At 32.9% G+C, this 27418-nt stretch overlaps 2 protein-coding genes across 5 annotated transcripts in view; one reads left to right on the forward strand and one right to left on the reverse strand.

The window, feature by feature from the left end:
* Nucleotides 1–74: 74 nt before the first annotated feature.
* On the reverse strand, nt 75–13500 carry LOC123717769 (eukaryotic translation initiation factor 2D). 2 transcript variants are annotated; one of them, XM_045673947.1, is made up of 12 exons: nt 13403–13500; nt 12855–13113; nt 11976–12142; nt 10991–11120; nt 9922–10060; nt 7625–7751; nt 6739–6835; nt 6209–6405; nt 5626–5761; nt 5086–5238; nt 2957–3100; nt 75–219 (listed from the first exon to the last, which is right to left on the reverse strand). In XM_045673947.1, the coding sequence occupies exons 2-12, from the start codon at nt 13017–13019 to the stop codon at nt 127–129; spliced, it is 1548 nt and encodes a 515-aa protein (XP_045529903.1). In that variant the 5' UTR covers nt 13020–13113; nt 13403–13500; the 3' UTR covers nt 75–126. The 2 variants fall into 2 exon arrangements, with proteins under 2 accessions (XP_045529903.1, XP_045529901.1); XM_045673945.1 differs by lacking the exon at nt 13403–13500 and adding an exon at nt 13201–13355.
* An 8898-nt stretch (nt 13501–22398) lies between these two features.
* Nucleotides 22399–27418, forward strand: part of LOC123717668 (GAS2-like protein 3) — a 95042-nt gene continuing 90022 nt past the window's right edge. For all 3 annotated transcript variants that reach the window (XM_045673793.1, XM_045673790.1, XM_045673792.1), the window contains exon 1: nt 22399–22587. The gene's annotated coding sequence lies outside the window, so the exon portion shown is untranslated. The remainder of the gene's footprint in view (nt 22588–27418) is intronic.

A 27418-nucleotide genomic window follows, 5' to 3' on the forward strand; every position in this document is an offset into this window, starting at 1 on the left:
ATAGAATAGATTTATTAAATAAGGCTTTACAATAATTGCCATAATTAGTTAAGAAAATTTTAAATTGTGTATTTTGGAAATAAATAAATTTTATGAAAATTAACATTTTATTTTCATCTTATATAATTATTTCTTCTTATTAAGAGCTTTGTCTGCGCCATCCAGATATTTTTTGGGAAGACCATACTTTTCGATAAGAAGCTTTGCCATGAAGTGTGTCTGAAAATAAACATTACTCATTAATTTTTATTTAATAAAAAAAAATTATATAAAATAGAATGAAAATGTATTACTGTAAACAAATAAATTCTTACAAAGCATCTGTATAATTATTTTAGTTCCTAATTACTGCCTTAAGTATATAAAGAGGTTAATGTAACAAAAATTCAAATGAGTTTTGACATTTGAAATAGTCACTAAATTTTAATTACTATTCCATACAAAATCTTAGAGATTGGTAATGTAATAAAAAAGCAGGTTTTTTATGAATTTCATTTACTCTTGATAAAAAGCAAATACCTTTTTTTTAAAAGTATATGTATCATATAAATTACTACTGTTTTTTTTATAACATATACCATATATATAGTATTATGTGGTGAACTTAAATGAATAAAATAAATAGCTGTAAGATACAAATAAATACATACATCGAAATGACAAAACAATTCAGTCACTAATATTCATACATTTTCAATCTTTCCTTATTTATTATTATAGAAAGATAAAGTATTATGTATACACTACAATTGCATATTTTATTGTCATCGGCGCCTAAACAATTTTCTAACCTTTCTGTCATATTAAAAAAAAACATATAACAGGATGCGAACGGGCTCACCTGATGTTAAGCGATACGGCCACTCACATTGCCAGAAGGCTCGCAAGTGCGTTGGCGGCCTTTCAAGAATTGGTACGCTCTTTCCTTGAAGGACCCTAAGTCGAATTGGTTGGAAAATACTTCAGTTCCTGCCGGTACTGATCGATAATGTCACCAGCTGAGCGAACACGATGAAAGTACGCACCAAACCAAGTTCTCTTGATTTCTTAGAAGCTTGCTGATAATAGTTCCATTATTTTGGAGAACAAGGAGGTTCCAGCTATTGGGCAATCATTGATGTATTGAAATGGTCACCCAGTATTGCGGGAAAATGCCGAGTGAGTACAGGGACCGGAGCAAAGGTACGGAGCACGATTGTGGGGATCATCAGATCCGCTCGAATGTCCAAGGAAGATAGAGCTTTCACTCAAAAGTGAAGATCGCTTAGAAGATCGGCCTTCTCATTCACGTGATGGGCCAGCGAATATCCATGTGTAGTGGTGGAATGACAGACAGAAATTTCTCTGGACAGCTTTGGCAAAAGACCAGCTTTAATTTCTCTCTAAATCTGGCATTATGCTCTCAGTTTCAAAATCAAAAGTTTTTATTTCAAATAGGCCTTTGCAGGCTCATATGAAACGTCTAGTTGCACGGTTCCAAAAAGTGGGTCTCATGGAGAAGAACCGGCAAGAAACTCCATGGACACTCTTTTCAACAATGGTTTAGCTTACAAAGACTCGGTTACAATAGTAATAATCGGCTGAGAAGTTTATATAATGCAAGGTATACAGAGATTCTATACAATGCAAACAGACATTTGCACACAGACACACACACTTGCACAGCGCAAGTTGCCAGGGAAGCCGCACATGCAGAGATGAATTAGCGCCATACATCTTTATCGTCAACATAGTCTTGGATTTTATAATACGCTTTTTTAATTAGGATTCCTTTGATGACGTTTTTGAACTTTTTAGTCGTAAGATCAGTTACACACTTCGGTAGCCTGTTGTAGAATCTGACACAATTCCCAAGAAACGATTTATTTAAGCTATATTTTGGGACTACTATTTTATGCTTACTCCTGGTATTTATAGAATGAATAACACTTTTGACAGTGAATTGATGCAATTTTTTACGAACAAACATGATATTCTCTAGAATGTAAAGGGAAGGCAGCGTGAGTATATTAATTTCTTTAAATAATTCTCTCAGAGACTCGCGGGGGCCAAGATTGTAAATTGCAGGAATTGCCCTTTTCTGGAGAATGAATATGGTATCTACGTCAGCCGCTGCGCCCCACAGTAGAATACCATAGGACATTATGCTATGAAAGTAAGCAAAATATACAAGCCTAGCTGTAGCAACGTCAGTAAGCTGTCTTATTTTTCTGACTGCATAAGCTGCAGAACTTAGTCTACCTGATAATGTTTATATGTAGTTCCATATGCTTTTTACGTTCGCCGATAGATTAGAGGATGTCGTCAGTCCAAGCTCTGAAGCATTCTCGCTTAAGAAGCTACGACGCTTTAATATTATGAAATTTGATATTATGACTCACTTCCTAGTTCTAAGAAAAAAATTCAGTCATTTCAGCCATAGGTCATGTAATATTTTCCACGTTTCAATTTATTTATGTTTAAAGATACAAATACTTAAGTAACTCTGTCCGCTATCATTTATTAGAGTCAATGTTGTGTACACCTATTATTAGATTGCATGCTAGAATAAAACCCAATATTGTTAAGTAGAAAATGTAATCTGTTGGTGTTCCTTAATAAATAAATAAAAGTCCGCAACCGTATCTGGAGTACCCAACGAAAAGCAAATGGGGCCCCAAGGGTAGGATGCAATAACAGAACCGCATCCCAAACTGCTGACTTGTAGTGCCACATGCGACAGCTCGTGAAGCGAAAGTAGTCTCGAGTATGTATATGCTAGTGTATTCTTTCAGATAAATGGCAATCAGGAATCGACTAAAGACAAAGTAACAGCGATTTTCTAATAATGCGTCTTACTATCTATTTAACTTATTTAGTTTGGGTAAATATATAATTATAGTCAATAAATAATTTCTGCATATAATAGTTTAACGTTGTTTTTTAGTACAGTATCGAATAAGTAAATTGAACTTACCTGATCTCCCTGCAACATTAGCTGGTCATGGCTGGCTCCAGCTGACCGAGTAACACCGCAAGAGGCCGCCACTGCGCGTTGGCACTCTTGCGCAAGAGTCGGTAAAACGAAACCGAACGCTTCCAGATTTGACACTAGTGTCACCTGGTGTATGAAAATTACGATTCATTTATCTATAATAATTTGTTTTTAACCGCCTTTTTATTTTGACCTCTGTGTGTGGAAATACTATTTTTTTTAAAGAATCCCCAAAAAGTCGCCGCACAGACACCCATTTATAGTGGGTGCGTTGCTGGCCTTTGAGTATGATCAATTAGCATGTGTGCTATATGTAACTTGTATGTTTGTCAACGATTTCCTCGGAAACTAAAAGTCACATGATCCTGGATGAATGTCACCTTAGCCCTGACATCCGAGTTCCTCAATGGAATAAAAAGTGTTTCATAAGTGTAACTATCGTATGTGTTGCTCAACTAATTATAGATACTAGGATTAAAAATATATTTTTTTACCAAGGGAGCATTCAAGTATTACGTAAAAAATTGTGGGGGGGGGGGGGTGTACGATGCGGGGATTGAATTACGCGTTATAGATAATATTATTTTCTTTCTTATTTTATTTACGTTTTACTATTGGATACAGAAACGTTACGGTGCGTTAAATGGGTTGGGGGGGGAAGGGTCAAGAATCTCAAAAATTGCGTGACGTAGAACTTGAACGCTCCCCAATCCATTTAATAAAGAATAACTTTCTTTGTATATGCGCTAACATTAGCTCGAACGGTGAAGGAAAACATCCTGAGCAAACCGGAGCACAGGAGGCTGATCTACTTACCTATTAGATTGAAAAATGATCATGAAACAGATTTAGAAATCTGAGGCCCAGACCTAAAAATACCATCATATTTTGTCTCTTGTTAAAATAGCTTTTACACATTAAGAAAAACACTTTTTGAACGGATTAAAGCTATGTATTATTATTAAAAACTTATAATTATTTAAAATTCTTAATAAATTAAAAAAAACTTGGTAAATAATATTATATATATCTGAATTCTATTAATTTTTCTAAAATACCTTTGGATTACTTTGCCCATCAGGAATATTAAATTTTAGGTAATTGTTACAACTTATAGTGCTTTTAATCGATTTTTTATATTTTTTATTTAAAGATTTCCTCGGACACTACTACACTTAATGTTCTGTAATGTTTTGACACTAAGACCGAAGAACTTTACCTCAGTTTAATTAATTATTGTAGGAAATTAAGTCAACATAATATTACTTATCAGCCATAATTATTGTATAGGCTGGATTATCATTCTCGTACTATAAACTTTATTGCAATAAAAAAAAAATCTACTAAAAAGTCTTGATTACTGAAGCCTCACAGCATCACATGAACATTGACCAACTGCTGACACGGCTCAGATGGATGTTCCAACTGAAGATCCAATACACAACAATATATAATGTGTGAATAGGTTTAACTAGTATTTAAGATAATGTTTCCTTCGCTTCCTCTCCAAGTGAAGAGTCCTTCGAGCCCTTAATTATTGTGGTGATGCCCGATGGCTTTGAGATAATCCCACCACCTTGAACCTCAGATCCTACTAGAGCTCCGTCTGTTACCTTAGGTCTCTTGGAGCAGACATCCTGTACTTATTAACCGTAGGGTTTTTAGGTTCTTAGATCTCACCTTCCCATATATTTAATTATCTAGTACAGCTTGCATACACTACATATACTATACAGAATATACTCCTGATATATACTTTATTCACATTACACAGTTAAATTCTTATATACAACAACATATTTTACTCAATATCCAGAATAAAATATGAACATACAAAAAAAAAACATCAATGCCGCTACAACATTTAGGTCTGGGCCTCAGAGTTCTGTATCTATTTGCGATCACCCTCCTGTGACTGACACATGCCGTCAAAATTTGTGTCTAAGGCATGACGATGTTTTCCTTTACATATCGAACAAATGTTAAAAGCACACATAGATGTCCAGCCGGAAATCGAACCTACGACCTCAAAAATGACAGCCACTATTAACCTACATACTAAACATGACTATGACACCGAGTATGAGGTGTGTCAGTCACACAGACATTACCTTTTTATTCCCACTCCTGGTGAAAACCTGCATTTGTATAGGATCAATCCTAGTCTTAATGAGTCTCGATGTACCGTCAGCAAAAACTAGTTCTGTGCTCGCCGTCATATGAGACAGAAGACCGGCCATGAGCTCGTCCCACTTTGTAAGAGTCTGCCGAAGAACATGTTGATGTATCTTTGTATATAACAAAGTATGTAAATTGCCATTGTGATGGCAGGTGGATCAAGGACTTGGAATGGCAGAGCCATGGGAAGACAGGACGCCCACCGGAAACTTGGGAAGGTGGAAAAATGGGATAGCAAGATTGGAGAATTGTCGCGAGGAATTGAGCCAAGTGGAAGAATTTGGAGGCTTTCACACCAGCAACGGTCGAGTTCTAATGTAAAATACAATCTCTATTGAATTTTAAAAATCTTGTACTGGCAAAGCATTAAATTAATTAATTAATTGAATTAAAACCAAGCTCTATTGGGATTCAGAATGTTATAAAGTGAACTGTCAAAAATCAGTCAATGAAGATAATATGTCAAAGCATACCTGTTCCTTAATCCCGGTAGCTTTGGCGAGAGTCGCATCAATTTTGACAGAGCCGCGACCTGCGTCCAGCTGTTTGCTTTTCACGTATTCGCGTACAGTTCTACGCACTTCGTTCGCTGGTAGGGGTGTGCCCTTTCTAAAAAATTTAGGCAATTTTAATAGAAATTACTGTAGTAAGATTTATAAAAAAATATTTTTTTTAAATAATTAGTGATATACCATAATTAACAAATTAAAAATGAAGTTAAACTATTAAAAAATATAACCAATTATTTAGAAAAATACTTAAATCAAGTATTTTTTAATTAAATTACTTTAGAGATTATTAAAAAATACTTGGTCTAAAGTATTTTTTTAAACAAATTACTTTAGAGGTAATTAAAAAATACTTGGTTGAAAGTATTTTTTAAACAAATTACTTTAGCGGTAATTAAAAATACTAGGTCTAAAGTATTTTTTAAACAAATTACTTTAGAGGTAATTAAAAAATACTTGGTTGAAAGTATTTTTTAAACAAATTAATTAAGCGTAAAAATTAAGTTATTTCTTTAATTCATACTGTATAGTATGTTTAAAAACTTACTTCAGTGGCAAAAACAGTTCCAACACGTGTGCAGTAATACAATACAATTCACGCACTACAGGTGGTTGATATTCGAGTACGGGCGCAGACACCGTAGGCTTCACCGCGGTATGTGAACGCACTGCCGGGTGCGATATTTGCACTGACACCAGTGCGTCAACACCTTTTTCTATCTCCTTCACTTCTACTAGACCTTCCTGCAGATATTTAGAGAACTATTGGCTTGGTAATTATAACGTGCGAGTTTCATCCCTGGAGTCGTCGGTTCGATCCCCATATGGTAAAGGTCTTATATGGACACAGAATACTTATCGACTTTTAGTCTATTAGAAGAAACAAATGATCACGGAACAGATACAGGAATCTGAGGCCGTGACCTAAAAGGTATGTATATATGTTTAGTACGGTCGAACGGCCCTACGACAGGCTGGCAACGCACTCACGAGCCCTGAGGCATTAAGAGTGTCTATGGACGACTTAATATCAGTTGAACCTTCTGCCAGTTTGCTTCCTGTTCTACTGTATATTACCCTTTGCATTGCCTCCAGGAACTTGCCCATTTTCTTAAAAGAGGATTTCTTTACATCTATGCTACGGTCCGGAGGGCACAGCGACATCAGATAATTCCTGAAATATGACAATAATCATCTGTTTAAACTTAGACATAACATTTATTACTAACGAAACACACACACAGAAACACACAAAATATAAAAAAAAAATTTAAAGAACAAGCTACATTTTTCGTGTGTAATGTGTGTGTGGTGGCCTGGCCCTGGCCCATCATTATGCTGAGGAGCAGCATGTGTATGTTCCACAGTGCCGGTCACTCTGCCAGAGACCACAACAGCTACTTTGAGCTTCAGTAGCAAAAAACAAAAGGAATGTAGTAGAAAAAAAATATATTAGAAAAAGTGTTTTATAAGCATTAATTTTCATTTTTTAATAAAATGGTCACCGTGACCATGCACGCTGTAAAGCACGCGAAACATCGGAAAAATTTAAATTTAAAATTATGTAAATAATTATAAGTTTATAATAATACAAATAGCTTTAATCCGGCTAAAAAGTGTTTTATTTCAACTTAAGTATGTTGTTGATGATGATATGAAAATATTTCTTCGTAATAGAGAATGACTGATGCGTTATAAAGAGTGAATCAATATATGGGTTTTGTGTTAAACCAAACAATTTTTTAGTTTATACGTTATATAGAGTTTTTTTTTGTTATAACAAATGGCGTTATAAAGAATTTACACTGTATTTATTTTTCTTTTAAAACTGTACATGTAGCGTGAACCAAAGACAATATATATAATATAAATATCAATAATAATATTCACATTAAAATAAAAATGCATCTGCGATAATAAACCTTACCCAATATAAATAAATTTCTATTTGAATACAACATACTTGTATAAAAGGTTGGTTTTCAGTGGCAACTCAACATCTTTTCCGTGTATTTTGAGAAATGAGAGAAGACACCACCTCAGTAGACCATCCATGTCACTCGGTATACTCTCTTCTGTATCAGAGCATTCTGAAAGAATTAAATAAAAAAAAATTGTCTATACTTTCAAGAAAAGAGCGTACCAATTCTTGAAAGGCCGGCAACGCACTTGCGGACCTACAATGTAAGTGTCCATGGGCGGCAGTATCATTTAGTATAAGTGAGCCTCCTGCCCGTTTGCGTCCTATTACATAAAAAAAATATTCTCGCGTCACAATGTTCGTTCCCATACTGCTCCGAAACGGCTCGACCGTTGCATATGAAATTTTTTATGCATATTCAGTAAGTATATTTACTATATTTATAGGTATATTTCAAACCCCTAAGTCCCAAATTTTATATTTTATTTGTTAATTTAAAAAAATATGACGAACTTAGGTTTATATAGAGAAATATTCACAGAAAAACAAACAAAAAATATTACGGAAAACCGAAAAGTCTCTGGCATAGCAAAATGTTCCATGTTGGTATGTACTAAAAAGATGGGCTTAAATCACATTACGCGAGGCTAGTTATATTTATATTTAAAAAAAATGCTTCAAAATACAAATTATCTCCGTCTCATAACAATAATAATAAGCCTTTTTATTTTATGTTTTACAATTGGTAGTTGTTATATTACAGTAAACAGAAAAAAAAAACTCCGTCTCATAGTAAAATATAACTTCTTCCTAGTCTCCGTCCTTTAAGTGTTAAATGTTTGTGAAGATATTTATGTAAATATATAGAAAACAAAAGTGTTGACATATATAAATTATTCATAAATAGTATTTAATAATGTTGTTTAATATTTGTGTTGTCTGTGCTGTCTTAAAACTGACAATCAAATTTCAACAATTTTTTATTTATTTATTATATTCAAAATTAACTTAATTATTATTTTCACTGATCTTGTCGTGTCTTCTTCATCTACACAACACTGGCGAAATACCTTGCGCCCAGTTGGCAAATAAAAGCCATAAACAAGAAAAAACATATGAAATTGATAACGATGAAAGTCAGAGGTATATATACCTTATATGTAATTTGTAAAACCAAACACAATCTCATGATTTAAACATACATAAGGAACACTATTATATACTCTAATATATATATACTACTATACTATATATACACTATTCTAATCCTTAAAAGTCGGTTAGTAAATAACTTAAAATGATTCATTAATATTGACACACAATGTGTTGTTGTCTTATGTGCAATTTTAATGGTTTGATTGTTATAATGTTAAGTATATACAAACTGGAGTAGTACATTTTTTTTTCAGGACGATCAGTTGAACTAGTGCGAAAAATTAATTTTGAAAACTTGGTACGGTATAAAATGACATTTTCCTAAAAGTTGGAGTGATCAGCACAGATTTTAGGATCATAGGTTACATAAAACACTATTCGGGATGACGTAAGAGAAAAAAAATTGGCAAATAGTAAATATTTGTAACAACAGGAATGAAAAAACTGTCACATGGTGTACATTTTCTGGAATAAAAGGAAAATTTTCATAACTTCAAAAATGACCTATGAGAAAATTTCGACTTGACGTCGACTTTTGGGACACCCTGTATAAATGTTAATGATTTCAATATGTTCGACGTCCTGGTGGATAGAAAAACTGTGTACAGTTTGTGTTCCCACCACACCAACTTCCTTTATATTAATATCATTTATACAGTAAATAAATAAAAAATAAATATATAGAATTTATTTGTGTTAAAAAACTCAATTTGAGTAAACTCTTATCGGTCCCTCATTATAAATAACCAAAGGTTTTGAATACCAAGACTTCTTTTACCGAGTTTAAAAAAAGTTTTTAAAGAAAATACTTTTTCAACAGATTATTATAAACTTATAATTATTTGCAATTTCTCCCAGCTTTACAGCGTGCATGGTAATGGTGACTGAACACAAAAGGTGTTGAATGTCAAATAGCTGTTGTATTTATGTAAAAAAGTGTTTTCTTTCAATATGTAAAAGCTATGTTTAAAAAAGTAGATTATCAGTTTGACATATATATGTGACATTGTTTGTATTGAATATTTGAGTATATTCTAACTCGAGTGCCAGGTTTTATGAAACCCCGTTGAGTAGGTTTGTGATATTCCTGTCAATGGACTTTTGGTAAGGATATACATAAAAGGTACCAAAGTTTTTATTATTTTCACTTAATAAGTAGTTTTATATAATATAAGAGGTCTCACCAGCAATTGTGTCTTCAAAATTTTGTATTTCTTCTATTATTTTATTATCCGTTACATTATCTGGGATTAATCGAGGTTCGTTGACAACCGGAGTTTCAGGTACCAAGCTGGGCCACTCCTCTTTTACTTGTAGGTTAAGCTGTAATGTTTTAAATAGATATTAAAAATTTGAGACCTGAGTTTTATTAGGGGGGGGGGGGGGGGGGTCCTCTTGTAAAACGTTACGATGCGGGGATTGAATTACGCGTTATTGATAGTATTATTTTCGACTTTCCAGTACTTTACACCACATTATGGTAAGCTTTAGGTATGAAGAGACACTGGGGGTTGTCACGAAACGTTTTACTATTGGATACAGAAACGTTACGGAGCGTTACATGGGGGGGGGATCAAGGATCTCCAAAAATTGCGAGTTGTAATGGACTTGAACGCTCCAAACAGATACATGAAACAACAAATTTCATCTACTCCCAGTACCAGAATTGTAATTACATTTGTCTATTTCACTCATATTTCAAAAATTTTAAAAAAGTTAACGATGGTAGATATCTATCTTATCATATTAAAAAGTCAAAAGTCAATCATGTAGGTAACAAAATGTACAACTATGAACGTCAAAAAAAAAACATTAAATGCTTCTAATTTTACAATTACTGCCAGTTCTCAAATCTAGGGTGTAGAATGGAAGAGAAGAACTGGCAATGAACTCTCCGCAACTCTTTTTAATCGCCAAGTTTTTTTGTTTTACACAAAGTTTGTAAGGAGCTACAAACATCACACCATGTTCCACATGACATCTTTAGTAATGAATAATAATAAAATAAATTGAAAACAAAGAATTCTCCTCTATCAGCAGGAGGCATTGTGAAATAGGAGCATGCACTTACATTATCATGGGAACAACCCACAAATACATAGTTGTATATAGAACATTAACCCTTCTTCAATAAATATAAGGACAAATTAATTACATTATTTACTATCAGATGACCACTGCTGAAAAGCTATCATATTTAAATTCATAAAATTATGTATTTATTTAAACACACATAAAATTAAAAAATAATACCTGATCCATATCTTGTATGACGGAGTTTACATTTAAACCGTGCTGTAGTTTTGGCCTTTCTATCTTGTTAAACTTAAGTTCTTTACATAAATTGTCGCCTATTACATGTAAGACTTCTAAACACGTTCCCCTGAAATTGAAAAATACATAGGATTTTAGCTAGCCCTTATCGTAGTTTTAATGTTGCAAAACATAGCTGAGTGGCAATTGATTTATCAACACAATATTCACTTAAAAGGCCTACTACATAAAGAAAACATAGAAACCTGAGGCCAAGACCAATTATTCTAGATCAAGTGGTTTTTTTAAATATATTAATTACATAAATCACATTTAAGACTGCATAATATAAACCAATAAGGAAACTGATATAGGAGAACAACTAAATAGACTATGAGAACAAGTGCAAAAATTGGTAGTAGGTAAAAAAATTAAAATAATGTATCGTGTGAATGGGTAAATGGATCATAACAAATTGCAAGTAACATAACATAGCTAACGAGTTACAGTCCAAGACAGTTCATTTAAAATTGGATAAATATACAAATAATTTAAACCCTGTATTATTTCAAAGACCCATTGATCTGTTAAATTTAAAATTTGATTTGGCTAAAAAACTATAATTTCTAGTAAACTTTAAAACATTTATTTATTTTATTCATTTAGGAAACAAAACAGATACATGTCTAAAATTAAAAAAAAATTAACACATTGTATACATCCACAAAGTATCACTGATAAAAAATAAGATATAAAGTAAAACAAAACAAAGCATGACAGCAAAATGTTATTTAAGTAGATAATGCAATACAAAGTTTATAAATCAGGAGAATGATAGACATACTAGTAGCTATAATAAATTTATAATAAAGAAAGATACAAGGTTTAGGACTTTAATAGTTGTTTTAACCTATTCTTAAATAAAGCAGAAAAGGAGTGTGAAAATTGTAAGTTTAATTAAAGCAATTGTAAGTAAATTACCAACATAGATGCTATTAGAAGGTTTCCTGAAGACATCATGGCTCGTCCTACAATTGCTGCTGCTGCATTGTTGTCTGTACATACCGCAAGTAATGATCCTTTATTGAATCTTGGAAAGTTTGTGGGGTCTGTGACAACTCCAGGGGCATAAAGTGGTACTCCACCTTGCACCTGTAATATTAAGATATCTATTATTCTTAATATAGTCCCGTTGAGTCTGATTCTCAAATAATACTTTCATTCTAGATGTGTCTGGCAGTACAATAATTGTTTCAAGTGGGTTTTTATAGAAGACACAGTTACAGTCATATACTTATAATAATTTATAAAGAGAATTATATCTATAATATATAATAAGCCTATAAATAAAATTCCCTGCAGCCATTTATGTATATGTGTATTAAAAGATGTTCATTAAAAAATCCTGAAAATGCTAGGTGTATTATTTCTATATATAAATAAATAAATCAATGGCACAAACTTTTTAGGTCTGGACTACATTTCTATATCTGTTTCATGATCATTTGTTAATCAAATAGGCAAGTAGGTGAACTGCCTTCTGTGCCTGATGCACGCTGTCAACTTTTTGTGTCTGAGGCAAGCAGGTATTTTTTGTAAGGGTGATGTATAGCTATACTTCACCCTTACAAAAATTACAGCTTTGAGGCTTGTATTTAAATTATGTTATAACATTGCTTTGAGTTATACAAAAGTGAAACTGAACGTTTACACTTGTTTCTCAAAACAAGTTAAATTGCTTTGCCCATACCCAAAGTAACAGACAAAAATTTCAGGCAGACAGCTGATCAACAGCTTGCCTATTTTTTATTCTTCTAGAATAGAAATATATTTTTGATAAATGTAAGTATATGTCTCACTATACCTTGCTTAGAACAGGAGAGTGTATAACTATTGTTGGTATTAAATCAGGGACTTTCCAAAGTGCGCAAACAGTAGGAACTAAAGTTTCTCCAGTATCTATGATCATCGGCACACCATCCACAGCATAAACACCGGTCGTTTCGCCGGAATGCAATACTAACTTCATGAAATTACATGTCGACTTATTTGGCACAATTTCTTTAAGTTTTTCCTCATTGACTGACGGAAAACCCTTTCCAAGCCTCTGTATTAAGTGTTTTCTGAAAAAAGATATATATAGGGATTTTAGCTTTATCTTTTCTAGTAAATGAACATAAAAGTTGAACACGCAATCTAACCGCACTTACTTCTCTGAATTTTTGAGTGTATTTGTGGATTTTAATTTATACGGTTTAGCAAACATGTTGATTAATTCTACAACACGGTTAAAGAGGTTTAAATTAACAAAATTAATAACACTACTAGTAATTTTCCAATAAGAAGCCTATAAAATTGGGCAATTTTAAAAATTCAAAATACAGCTGACAACTGAGAATGACAATTACCCACCGTTTACGACAATTTACATCTTCCCTAAAGACTATAGTGTGCTCTAGATTATTTTAAAATTGACTGTGCTCTAGGCGTATTGCGTCAACTTCAAACATCAAAACTTAAGTCTTTGTTGGGGTGCTTCCTTTTATAATATTCTTATATAGTATCATATCGGAGGTGTATTTACTCTATCAATCACAACTCTCACTGCCCGATGAGACAGTATGACTGATCCAGTGAAGCGTTGCAAGAAATTCAGATCTTCTTCTTATAGTGCCATCTCCTTTCGAACATTGGTGATAATCATGGCTGCTTTAATTTTGGATGTTGCGCTTCTGAACAATGACTTGGTCTTTTAACCAAACTATTGTCAGATTCAAAGAAGAAAAATTGTACCTGATATGATACAATCTCGAACATACTATAACAATGCAGATTTCCTGGTACAATGGTGTTAATTACGGCGGGGGTGGTGTAGGTTGATGTTTACTTGATAATTAAACTAATATTCCATAAATATGCAACTGCGCATTGCACATATAATTAAATTATGTTACGGAATCCCGGAACTTTATCAATGTTAGACATGATTCTAAATTCATTTATCCAGATATATACCAACTTCAGTTAGTTATAGTGAGTAAGACCCAAGGGATGGTGCCCTACGGGCAGGATCTGAGGTTCAAGGTGTTCATATTATCTCAAAGCTATAGGCCAGGCTTATCACGATAATTAAGGGCTTAGATAATAAATAGTCATTTTCGAAAATCTAACCTAGAATTTCACGATTAACGTTAACAAATTGAACGTTTATCCAAAAACCTAACAAGAGACGTTCAAGTGATCAATCAGTCACATTTAACCACAAGTTTAACGGATCGTCTCTTAAACAGCTCTTTAAGCCTGTGTTTAAATTAGAATTAGTTAAATACGAGAGCGTTAATTATTGTTTGAACAATTGCATTTTAAATATAAATTATATTTGCGATAGTTCGAATAAGTAACAATACAGCGAGGAAATGCTGCCAGAATAAAAAGGTAACCTGCCATAGGGACAAAACTTTTTAAATTAATTTTAGTTTTCTTTTGATCTATATTAATATTATATAGTATGTATATGCATGCTTTGAATTTACCGTGCTTTGCTTGATATGAAGATAACCATACGTGTTTTATTTATTGTTTAATTACAATAATCAACTGGTTTAACATGTGTACATTTTGTAAAAATGCCTTGGCGATTTAAAAGAGTGACGGAGAGGTTCAGTTCGGTATTTCCTGTTCTACGTTAACTTTGAGAACTGGCAGTAAATTATAATTTAGAAGTTGTTTTATGTATTTAATTACTAGTAATCTTACAGCTAACATACACATTATAAAACAAAACACTTAGTCAATACAGAAAGTCAAAACAATTACATTAATGGATAAAATATATTAAAATAAATTTAATCTAAAGACAACTGAAATTTAACATTTGAAACAGCAATTAATAAATAATATTTTAAATTACTGCTTAAACAAATTCAGCCTTCCCGCCTCTTCAAAAACTTCCTCACATCTATGTTTTTACTGACGTTTGTATGTTTGTTACTGACATTAATAAATGATGATTATGTATTTTGCGTAAAGGAGTACTTAGCGATAAGATTCAAAAACTTAGTGCTTAGTTGGTCCAAAAAGTTTTCTTTTCTAACTGGCCAGAGTTCACGCTACATCTCTCTCAAAAGTTTTTGCTCCCTACTTCAATTTTGTTCCCTTTGGAGTAGAGACTCTTGGGCCATAGGGTGTACTGGCGCTAATTAAAGATTTAAGTTGGCGCCTGGTAGATAGTTCCAGTGACACCAGAGCTGGTGCTTTCGCTCAACGAATAAGTGTCGTTAAAGGTGCACCCACAGAGACAAAACTTTTAAAATGTGTTTTAATTTACTTTTTATTATTTTGTTCTAATTACTATGTAGGTTAAGAAAATGTAGATTTGATTGTTATAATCACTAATAAACTTCAGAAGTATCAACTGAATATTATATTATTTTGTCATTTGCCGTCTGCGCTCAAAAATATGAATAACATAAGATTTCGTAGACCTTTAATCTACTGTTAAAAAGTCGATGAACCTAAGTCGCATCAGAGGTTTATCCCGGGCAATATCAACCCCGGATACTGCATTGCAGGCTCCGCATTGCAGTACATATGGGCTTAAATGAACTTTGAGTGGATTCAAAATATGCTTTGAGCATTCACACTGCAGAATCGGTGTTACAGATTTGAATTTGGAGACGGAAACGGATATCAACCCGAAGGCGAACGTAATAATTGTATGAAACAAACGTACATAGCCCAACTATTTTTTCTTATATTACAGGAAATACTGCCAGCGTTAAAGGTACACTGCCACAGGGTCCAAACTTTTAAAATTTGTTTTAATTTTCTATTTATTAATTTTTAAATATTATTAGTGTAGGTTAAGAAAATTGTTAATATTTTATTGTTTCAAAACTTTTATTTGTTTTTGGAAACAATTTTCGAGTTCCATTTTATGTTCACCCGAATTCTAGTAACATTTCTCTTCAATAAAACCTTTTGAAAAGCTTTAAGAGAAGCTTTTAAGAAGAAATATGTCACGAGGCCGAGACTAACGAGCTTTCGTGAAAAACTAAGTCCACAAACTTAGTTTTAATGACACATTTCAACGTGCTTTAGTAAGTTTGTTTATATAAAGAAAAAACCCTTATATATATATACTCATATTATAAAAAGGAAACATTTATTTTTATGTATGTTTGTAATGTTTTCACAAACCTACTTGAGTGATTTCAAAAATTCATACATTCCAGACATATAAAACCCAAGGTGTGAGAAAATTATAGAAATAGACCAAAATATGTTGTACAGTGTTGGCCTAGTGGCTCCAGCGTGCGACTTTCATCCCTGAGGTCGTAGGTTCGATCCCCGGCTGTGCACCAATGGACTTTCTATGTGCGCATTTGACATTCGCTCGCACGTTGAAGGAAAACATCGTAAGGAAACCGGCTTGCCTTAGACCCAAATCGTCGTCGGCGTGTGTCAGGCACAGGAGGCTGATCACCTACTTGCCTATAGATCAGGTACAAAAATCTGAGGCCCAGACCATAAAAAGGTTGTAACACTATTGATTTATTTTTGGAGTTTACTCCTTAAGAAACGATTTGAGTTATAAGGCCCGGTACGGAAATTTTATGAGGAGTAAAATCAAGTGTAACACGAAAAGTTGAAGCGTTACGTAGAAAGAGACAAACATATATATCTGTAGGATTGAACGTGTAAAAGAATGATTCCATCTCATTCTCTCTCTAAAATTGGATTTGTATAAATTGAACACAATTATTATTGTTATTATTATTATTTATATTGTTTTGTAACATACTTTATGTAATACGCTTTATTGAAGTAATATAAATAATCCGAATAATTACAGATATATGTTTGTTTCTCTTATCATTTTAGCAGATGCGTTCATTTACCCTTTTTTTCTATTCGATATATATCATAATTATCGTTCGTAAGGAGTAAACCCCAATCGTGCGTCGTAGCTGACACACACACACATTTTTGTTTATATCCTTTCTATAACATATTTTGATTTTCTTTTGGGAGCAAAATTAAAATTATAGGTATGCGTATCTGTTGAATATCATGATATGCTGTAATAATAACAACCGTCTTACACGGTCAGGTTAATCTACTCGCCCCTATAACGAAAAACGTGTATTATAACAATTAAGTGTACTCAAAGAGCGTCCCCATGTGTGGGGTGAGTCCGGACGTCCTGTACTCTCGTGGCTCGTGTGTGGCCACACCTGTTGTTACTATATCATACGCCATTTTGTCCGCGCTAATGTCATCGAGGCTATACGGTGCAAATGACCGAGTGGAGTGTATTAACTAGTAACAGTCATTTAAATGAATTGCATAAAAAGTATTTATTTTGCATATGCTAGAGTATGCAAGTATTATCTGGTCTCTATATTATATAAAAATGCTGTAGAATAAATACAAAAAAGTTTGTGAAATTCCTTAGTAAAAAATATCAATGTTTCGATAGTTAATCTTGCGAATATTTTAATTTAGATTCATTGTTCATTCATTCATTGTCGATATTAAGTTTTTTGGAAAATTCACTCTCCCAATCCCGGGGCTTAGATGATATGTTTGATTGGTCCAAGCAGTGGCTGCTTAATAAGTACACAATATTGCATATAGGAATGAAAAATCCTCACAATACTTATCGTCTAGATCAACAGCAGTTAATGCCTGTATTCACGCAAAAAGACTTGGGTGTTACTCATATGTCATATATGAGACATAACATGTTGTAAAAAGGGCTAATTCCATACTCTATTTAGTGAGAAAATCATTCAAATGCCCAAGAACACTCTAAAGATTTATAAATGTTACATTAGGCCACTATTAGAGTATGCCTACAGCATTTGGGATCCTTATTTCGTAAAGGATTAGTATGCTTGAAGGGTTCAAAGAAAAGCCACGAAAATGATCAGCTCACTTAGGAATACATACTGATTTAGGAAGTTAGGAAGGAATTTAGGAAGGCGATTAAGAGGAAATCTCATTGAAACCTATAAAATCCTCTCTTTGCTCTTTATTTTAAGTGAATATACAGATTTGAGGGTAGTTCTTTAAAACTGAAGACCACTAAATATAACACAAATTCCCTAAATAACTTTCTTCCAAACCGAGTAGTGGCCGACTGTGTAATTACAGCACCCTCTTTGAACTCTTTTAACAATAGGTTGGATAGTTTCTCCAAATCTCCAAATACTCGCGGATCAGCTTATTAAGCTGCTAGCTGTGTTTATGTACATAATAATATTAATTAGAAAATTGGTGGAGTCAACAAGACTTGCAATTTTTACACGCAATTATTAATGAGCCGTTAGGTAGGGCCTATTTGCCGTCGTTAATTTCTCTTGAAATCCCTCCTCCTCATGCGATACACATAATTGTTCCATGTGCTTCGAAATACCTGCATAACTCGCCAATGTTTTGGGTTTTATTTTTTTATCCACCTCATCAAAGAAGATGTGAGGAAGTATTTGAAGAGGCGGGAAGACATATGAAATATTGATTATTATTTGCTGTTTCAAATGTTAAATTACAGTTTTCTTTAGTTTAAATTTGTTTTAATATATTTTGTGCATTAACTTGTTTTCTGTTTCATATACAATATTGTTCATCTATGTTTTCTAGTATTGTCTAAGTGTTTTGTAGTATTGTCTTTTGTTAACATAGCTTTTAAATTTAAAATTATGTAATTATAAGTTTATAATAATAATTCATAGCTTCAATCCGTTTAAAAAGTGTTTTGTTTTATATTACGTATGTTAGCTGTAATTTTACTAATAATTAAATAAAATAATATATCAATGAATATATCATTGTAGACATGTACTATCGCAAAATATGTTGCTCAGCTCCAGACGGCTGGAGCTGGAAACTCTTCTAGTTTTGGCTACCTACTTCTAGCCACCAATTGGAGTATTTTTTTTATTTCTTGAACTGTGAGGAAGGTTTTTATGTCTTACCAACTGTCATGATTTAATTTGGTCAAGGAAATTAAAGGAAAAGGAACGTCAGATTGATGGCTGGAAGTCCACGGTCCGCTTCGCAAGACATTTTCTTTTGCGAATTAGCGAAGAGTGGAATCGACCCGGTGGTCTTTCCTAAAAGATATGACTTGCAATTGTTTAAAGGAGAGTACACTCCTGCCTCAAAGGCATCCACTTTAATGGGCCACGATTACAGCCCTTTTTGGGCATTCCATGGGCTCCTTCGCCCCCTATAAAAAAATAATCCATTAGTTCTAAGTGCAGGGCCTCCAGGGCTCCAGAGTCACTAGACCCAGTGCGTTTTGTCGGGAATAATTCCTGGTTAAACACTGTATGTTATAAAATATAATGTTAAAATGTTGACATAGAATGTCGCATTGTGCATTGTCCAGTTCAATGACCCGTGAAATTTCTAGTCCACGCCTAAGATAGCCCTATATGTGTAGGGCGCGGCTCTTCGTGAGGTATAAACAAAAGGGCATTGCAATGTTTTGATGTTAACTGGCCCACATCAACATTAAAAAGAGGTTGTAATGAGTTCTTATATCATAATCAAATAATAAAAGAATATGTTCTGTGCAAATTCATAACGATTCGAAAATTGAATATTACACGATCACCATATATTTCACGATATTATATCTTCCCTCCAATTCATCTGTTGCGAGGCAACACGCTTTGCGTTGTCTTCATCTATTTTTAACTTAGTCTATTCATACGAATCAAAGGCAACGAAAAATTAAAAACTATTGTCTTTAAAGAGGTTAGTGCAAAAAGTTTTTATTAGTACAAAGTATTGAACTGTTTTTCTGAACCGATTCTGGTAATGATTAAAAAAGTTAACAATTATAGTTTCATCGATTTTTGACTTATTATCTTCTAATAGATAAAAGTAATATATATAATAATTTCCTTATTTTATGAAAGTACTCTGTCTCTTTCCGACAAATTAAGTTTATGGTGTGTTAAAAAAAGATAGACAAGGAATTTAATTTAATCGTCGCAAATTTACTTTATTTTTATAACTAAGCACGTTGTGCGTATGAACGCAAAATTTAACTGCAATTGACGCATTTTCTAACCATATTCCCACATACAGTTAAAATTCACAAAACGTTACGAAATGTGACTTCACTTTCGCCTAATTATCTTAAAATTTTAAGGAAAGTTATGACTTTAATTAATATGTGAACTGTATATGACTTAATGCGCAAATTGTATGTTATTTAATTAACTGTAGTAGGATCAAAATCAGTAGATAACAAATAATACAGTAGATTCTTCACATGTTTTAGGGGTAATTCTTTAAAACTTTGTCGACAACTGAGTACAGATACCGACAAACTTCTTGATCATTAAACAAGGGAGTGGGGGAAAGTTTGTGCATCGTACACAGCGCGCACACACAAACTTCAACTGATTTACCAACAGCGCCATCGTCACGATCAATATAGTAGGTATTTATATATATTAAATAATTAGAATATAAATAACACTTATATTATAGGCTTCACGGTTGTCCTCAATATTTGCCGCGAATGCACTAGCCAATCACAGAAATCGCTTCGTCTGTAATTCTTTATACATTAATATCCGGCGATTTTCACAATCAAAACGAGTTTTCTTATAAATCATGTAAGTTAATAAATATATTGTATCTTAAATTATGAATACTTATGAGTAGATTAAATTGATGAATGTTTATCGGAGTTTTGTAAATAACTACTTTATTGAAAAGCCCCACGATTGGTTGATTTTTCTCGAGTAGTTATCTTGCCATATTTTTCTTATTCCTAACACGGTGGATTCGAAGAGACTCGAAGCCATTAATAATAAAAATATATAATAAAGATAATAATGATAGTAATAATTCTATTACAATTGAAGAAATTCTGTAACAATCTTAGTAGTAATAAGGTAAATGAAATAATTGTATTATTTGTATTCATGTCTATGATAATAAAAGCCTTTTGTTAAACTTTATCTAATTTAACTCTATTTAACCAATTTCTGTAAAGTAACATATAGTAGATCATTTTTCGAAAATAAGGACATAAAAAAGTTTCACTTTTTTAGCTATTTATTTCTTTAACAAGTTGTTACTTTTACCCATTTGTGTAGTATCATTTAATATGAATAATAGGATTATTTATGCTAAATGAACATGTTAGAGTGTTAGGTATACAAATTTTAAAAATATACATTTCAGTATATACTGTGTTTATTAATTTAAAAAATACAGTATATGCAGTAATTACGGTAAGACCGGCACTGATTAAAACAACACGTTTCGGGTTCACAATTGACATCCGTTCACACGCTTCGGGGAGATATTGTTGTCAATTGTCATTCATAACAAATAACCAAAAATGACCAAGGTAAGATGTATTCAACCTTTTTGTTTATGCTTTTTGAGAGCTGTATATGTTCACACACTATAGCCATAATATTAAAAAAAAATGTTTACACGAAAGCAGAGCACCGTTGGACTACAGGGTTCAGCGTGTGACTGAGTCAGTCATCCCTGAGTTCCTAGGTTTCAACTATGATGGACTTTCTATGTCAGCATTTAACATTCGCTCATTCCTATTTGCCTATAAGATAACCGATCATGAAACAGATACAGAATTCTGAGGCCTAGCCCTAAAAAGTTTGTAGCGCCAATGATTTATTTTTTTAATGGCCATACCTAGCAACACTAGATTTAAAACGTCATAAATTTGATAAACGACAAACACAAATAAACTAAAACCAGGAATTCTATACAAGTTAAAAATATTTTTTTTACATATGTAATTATTTATATAATATATATATATATATATATATATATATATATATATATATATATATAGTATTTATCACAGCGTAAACACAATGTGATAGATATGGACAATAATTACATATGTGTATACTAATTTCGAAACATTACACGACGATCATAAATATATAACAGTTATAATAATTAGATTGAAGTGAGCTATGACTTAAGTATGTATTTATTAAGTAATAAGTTATACCTTGCGTTTTTGTTGACAGAACATAAATTCATCAAAAATGAGCTTACATTCTTATATCACAATCCATAATTTAAAAATTCAACGTTCTTAAAACCAAACAAACGCACTTTCACGTTTTTATTACAGATTTTAACATGTATACATCATTTGATTAAAACATTATCTGTAATTCGTACAAAAACAATACCTATCTTTCATTTTTAATTTTCAGACATCGCGCGTTGCAACGTCAACTCTTATTAGCAGCTTCAATGCTGCATATATTAACTACTAATTAATTATAATGCTAAATTATAAACGCGCTGCAGCGCTTTATAAATAAACAAGTATTTTTCGTGTCATTCCGTCACATTCAGTCTCCAATCATCGATCATCATTCCGTGTTTCGAGTTCTTTCGGTCGAGCACTCTGCTGTGAGCAGTCGAAAAGTGAGGTAGTGTAACATCGCGCAATAAAACGATCGTAAAATAACACGCGAATTTAAGTTTGATAATTAATTAGTGAGAGTGTATTGTGCATTGTTTTGGAACGGCTGTTATGTTAGCACCAAAGATGTGCTGATTCAAAAATTTCGGTAAGATTCCTTTTGTTTTGCTTATTGTTGTAAGTTTCGTTTAAGTTTAGATATCATTTTGATTACCCACATAGTAAGTTAAGCTCTAAATCTTAGATTATAATTATTTGCAAACAATAAAAACAAACTCATGTGATGGAAACATAAAGTATACGTAGAAAGTTGAACAACTTGTAAGCCAAAAACTTCAAGTATTTTTTTATGATTAACATTCCTGGTTAAAATCGATACCATAATAAACACTTATAATTTATAAAGACTTATTTTTCAAAATCACAGATAAAATCGTGTTTTATTTTGGTAGGTGAGTATAATTACTTTATTTTGTAAATATTTGTTTACATATTTTTGTTTCTATTATGTATTACATCTATAGTGTAAATGTATATTGTTAAATATAATTTCAGTTGTAGAATTTCTAAATAGATAAGACTATATATGTATTCATATTGACCATGCCTTTTTACGGTTGGTGAGCAAGTATGCGTTGGTAATTACTAAAATATAATAACAACAATCATAATTTCTTATCAGTTTACCACCACGATTTCGTCTACTTATTATATAGCTTAGTTTATATCATATGCATAAAAACAATGGTCAATATAAATATATACCCTTGTATGAGTATTCTTACTTTTTAAGACAAGAATAGATTTTGTTTCGAACTATAGCGAGTTTCGTGTGATTGTCATTGGCCAACAGTATTTATAATATTAACTCCCTATGATACGATATTAAGACCGTTATTATAATAACAATGTAGCGCATACCATTACATATTTTATCGTATACCTAAGTATAGAAGAAAAAAAGATTTTTACCGTAAATAAATTCATGCATATTTCTGATAATGCCTATCACAAAGTCTCTCGTGATAAAATTGTTTTGTTGAGCAGGTAGACAGGTAAACAATGAACGGTAAATTAGTTTTACAATTAAATCTTTTCATAAAAACAATATTAGTCCTTTCGAAGTTTTAAATAAATGGTGTTTAATTTTGAGACAGGATAAAAGTGCACGAAATAATTCAGACTACAGACTATAGTACTAGGCGCTCATAAAGCTAAGGCAGCTCAAAAGGCGTTTTTTAAGAAAGGGCCATTGTTTGAAGGAGTGTCGCAGCCTCTTGCAATTTACTTCAGTCCTTATAACCAAAGAAAGAGCAGTCTCAAGATTGTTCTTTAGTTTTTTCTAGAAATTTCGAATGTTCTTCTATTTGAAGTTTCATCATCGAACGTTGAGGCAAAATATGAAATTCTATCCGTCCACAACTAAGCGTTAAAAGGCAGTTTTTGCTGCGCAACGTTATGGAGAACCAGCTCGATTTATCGTCCTTCATGAAAAGATCGTAACAATTCTTAAAATGCCAGCACTAGCGAGACCTCAGGCGTTTAGTGTCCATGGCCACTTAATATTAGATGAGCCACCTTTTCTATAAAAAAGTATTATCTATCATCATTGTTTACATACACAATTTGTGAAATATAAAACCAAGCACTATGTAAGGATTTTTCACTTTACCAAAAAGGCATACTTAACAATATAACAACATTAAAGGTCACAGAAAGGTTAAACGTTAATCGATTGATTACTTAAAACAAAAGCATAATTTAAACCAGTTTACGGCCTCGCATACAATCTCCCGTAAGCTGCTACTCGCCTGGTACAGCAAAAAATTGTTGTCGAATTAGTTAATATTTTTCGATACAGGAAATGGACTTATTTTTTATAGTAGCAATTTATTTTGACAAAGGACACGCGATATGTCTGTTGTTGATAATAAATTTGATATAAATAAATATCAAAAGGCTAGCTGAAATTCTTACGAAACTGTCATTGGTCTGGTATTAAAATAAAAAAAAAACATTTTTTATCGGTAGACTGTAATGGTATTTTCCAATGACATTAAATTCTGTAATCTATGATTGCAATTCAATTAATTACATTTGTGTTGAAAAAGGTTATATTGCACCGCGAGCAAGCATATGTGTATATGGAGTACAATATATATATATATATATTGTATGTTATTATTATTCAATTATAATAATATTCAATGGCTCTACAACCTTTTTAGGTCTGGGCCTCAGATTTCTGTATCTGTTTCATGATCATTTGTTAGTGGAATAGTCAAGTAGGTGCTCAGCCTTCTGTGCCTGACGCACGCCGTCAACTTTTTGGGTCTACGGCAAGCCGGTTTCCTCACGATGTTTTCCTTCAGCGTTCGAGCTAATGTTAAATGCGCACATGGAAAGAAAATGCCAATGCATTGCCATGCACAGCCAGGGATCAAACCTACGACCTCAGGCTTGAGAGTCGCACGCTGGAGCCACTAGGCCAACACTGCTCAATTAAGACAATATATCACATCATATTCATCATTATTCAATTAAGACAATATAAATTACAAATAAAATGAATAATTTACCAATTAAACAAGAGTTATTGAAAACTAATACATATCATTTTCAAGCGCACAGCCTTTTATGGCTGAATGTTTTAATATAAGCAGCTGCATATATTTGAAATTGATTTATTGAATTAGTGAGGAGGGCCGGCTAGATTTATTATTCTGAATGGTAGACCTAAAATGGTAGTTGAATTACTTGGTTATTTTTAGCCATGATGGTTGCAAAGATTTCTTAGTTTTAAATAAGTATAACCGGCAGGATCGCCTTGGGCCGAGACAAAATTACATTTTCGATTATCCTGAACTAACTCTATGGGAATTATATTAGCCGACGCTTTGTCACGTGACCAGGTCATACCTGTCGTAATATGAGTTTGTCTTTATCTGTGTGCCCTTGTGCCCATGTGCCAATTTCCTAACCTATGAATTTGTGGCTTTATGAGGTGGTCCATAGTGTCTCCATCGCGTTCGGTCTTAAGCATGGTATTTCACCTAGCTCCAAGCCTTTCCGGCTCTCTCTGCCTCATATGCAACTGTAGGCCAGGTTTACTTGGGACTGTCACGCTTCCGCTTTCTTGGGGCTATAATTGAAATATCTTCCAAGTGTGTCTACATGCGTCGCTTGATTTGCTGGCTATTCGGGATTTCTTGGCCGTATTTTTTGGAAATTGCGCAATTTAGTCTCTGTTTTTGACAGGCCCATTTGCTTTGACATATGGACAGCAGGAAAGATACACGATGACATATGTCATTTCGACTTTATGATAACTGTCAAGTGCAAATCGCGGTCTTTGTAATTATATGGAAATATTAACTACTTTGAATGTGTTTCGGAAGTGGACGGTTATCGTAATTACTATTTGTACAATAACACGACCTTGAGCGTGGGAATTTTATATTTATGGTGCTATATCATAGTTTATAATTGGATATATGTTGTGGGACTACTTGAGATATCATGGACTAATGTCCACGGACAGGTGCCAAAGTGGAAGGTAAAAGGAGTCCTGGCAGCAGACGCACGTCTTGGTTGAAAAACCTGACAATATCAAAGCATCAAGTCATTGTTTAGAAGCGCGATCTCCTAGGGAGAACCACGGCGTTCGATTGTGATTGATTAACAGCATCTTCACACGCAACAATAAAATTGGCCAATCACAATTAACGCCACGTTTCGTCTGGCGTCTTACACCTAGGAAACACGTTTAGCGTTGCGTTCTATTGTCATTGACCATACAGAGACGTATGTCAACTGTCAACGCGGATCGGATATGTTTGAGATAATCTGTAGACAAGAAACATGACAATTACTCTCTGTGTCTCTTTTCTTTGTCTGTGTCTATACTATAACATAGACTGTAGACGAAATTAAAAAAATAAAATGAAATAACAAGTCTTTCCATTTCATAATATTTATTTATAAGTAACCTTACAGCTAAACATACATATTACAAAAAAACATTTACACAATATACAAAGCCAAAACCGATTACATTGATAAATAAGATATACGAAACGGAAAACATTTGTCAATTAAGTACATAAATGTATAAAAGAAAACTGAAATTGAACATTAAACAGACTACATAAAAAAGAAAATTTTTCTACTGCTAAATTGGTCTAAAGCCAAACTAGGGCTTCCCACTTCTTGAAATATTTCCTTACCGTCTTTGGTAATGTAGAAAATGTCTACATCTTCATAAATTGTATTGAAGTTAGCTAAAGCCCGAATATCTGCCAATCTTTAATCTACACTAATATTATAAAGAGGAAACGCTCTTGATGTTTGTGATTACACACAAAAACTACTAGACCGATTTCTAGAAATTCTTTCACCGTTAGGTAGCTGCATCTTCACTGACTGGCATTGGCTATATTACATTTTCAAAAAAATATAGGGATTGCAATAAAAATGCAATAATAAATGTGTGAAACATAATCCACATAAAACACACACGCGTGCGCTGTAGAAACTATTGAAGATAGAACAAAAAAAAAGTAGGTATTATAGAACGTATCGATACCTACAAAAATAATGTTTTATCTATGGGCAATTGTACCGATTGGCCTATCCCGATTTAGACTACAAAACATGGAATTATTTTGCTGCCAGAAAACACTAAACGAAGTTTTAATTTATTAAAAAAATATTACATATATATTCGTTGTAGAGTAAAATCTATGCTTTTTTTTATATAAAATAGGGGGCAAACGGGCAGGAGGCTCACCTGATGTTAAGTGATACCGCCGCCCATGGACACTCTCAATGCCAGAGGGCTCGCGAGTGCGTTGCCGGCCTTTTAAGAATTTGTATTGATTATATCATGAAATAAAACTATTATAATAACAAAAATAAAATTTCCCGACTTAGTAGAGTTTGCACTACCAGGATATCGGTATTTACGCTTTGAAACCGCT

The sequence above is a fragment of the Pieris brassicae genome, chromosome 13 (assembly GCF_905147105.1).
Source record: "Pieris brassicae chromosome 13, ilPieBrab1.1, whole genome shotgun sequence".
NCBI classification, from domain to species: Eukaryota; Metazoa; Arthropoda; class Insecta; order Lepidoptera; family Pieridae; genus Pieris; species Pieris brassicae.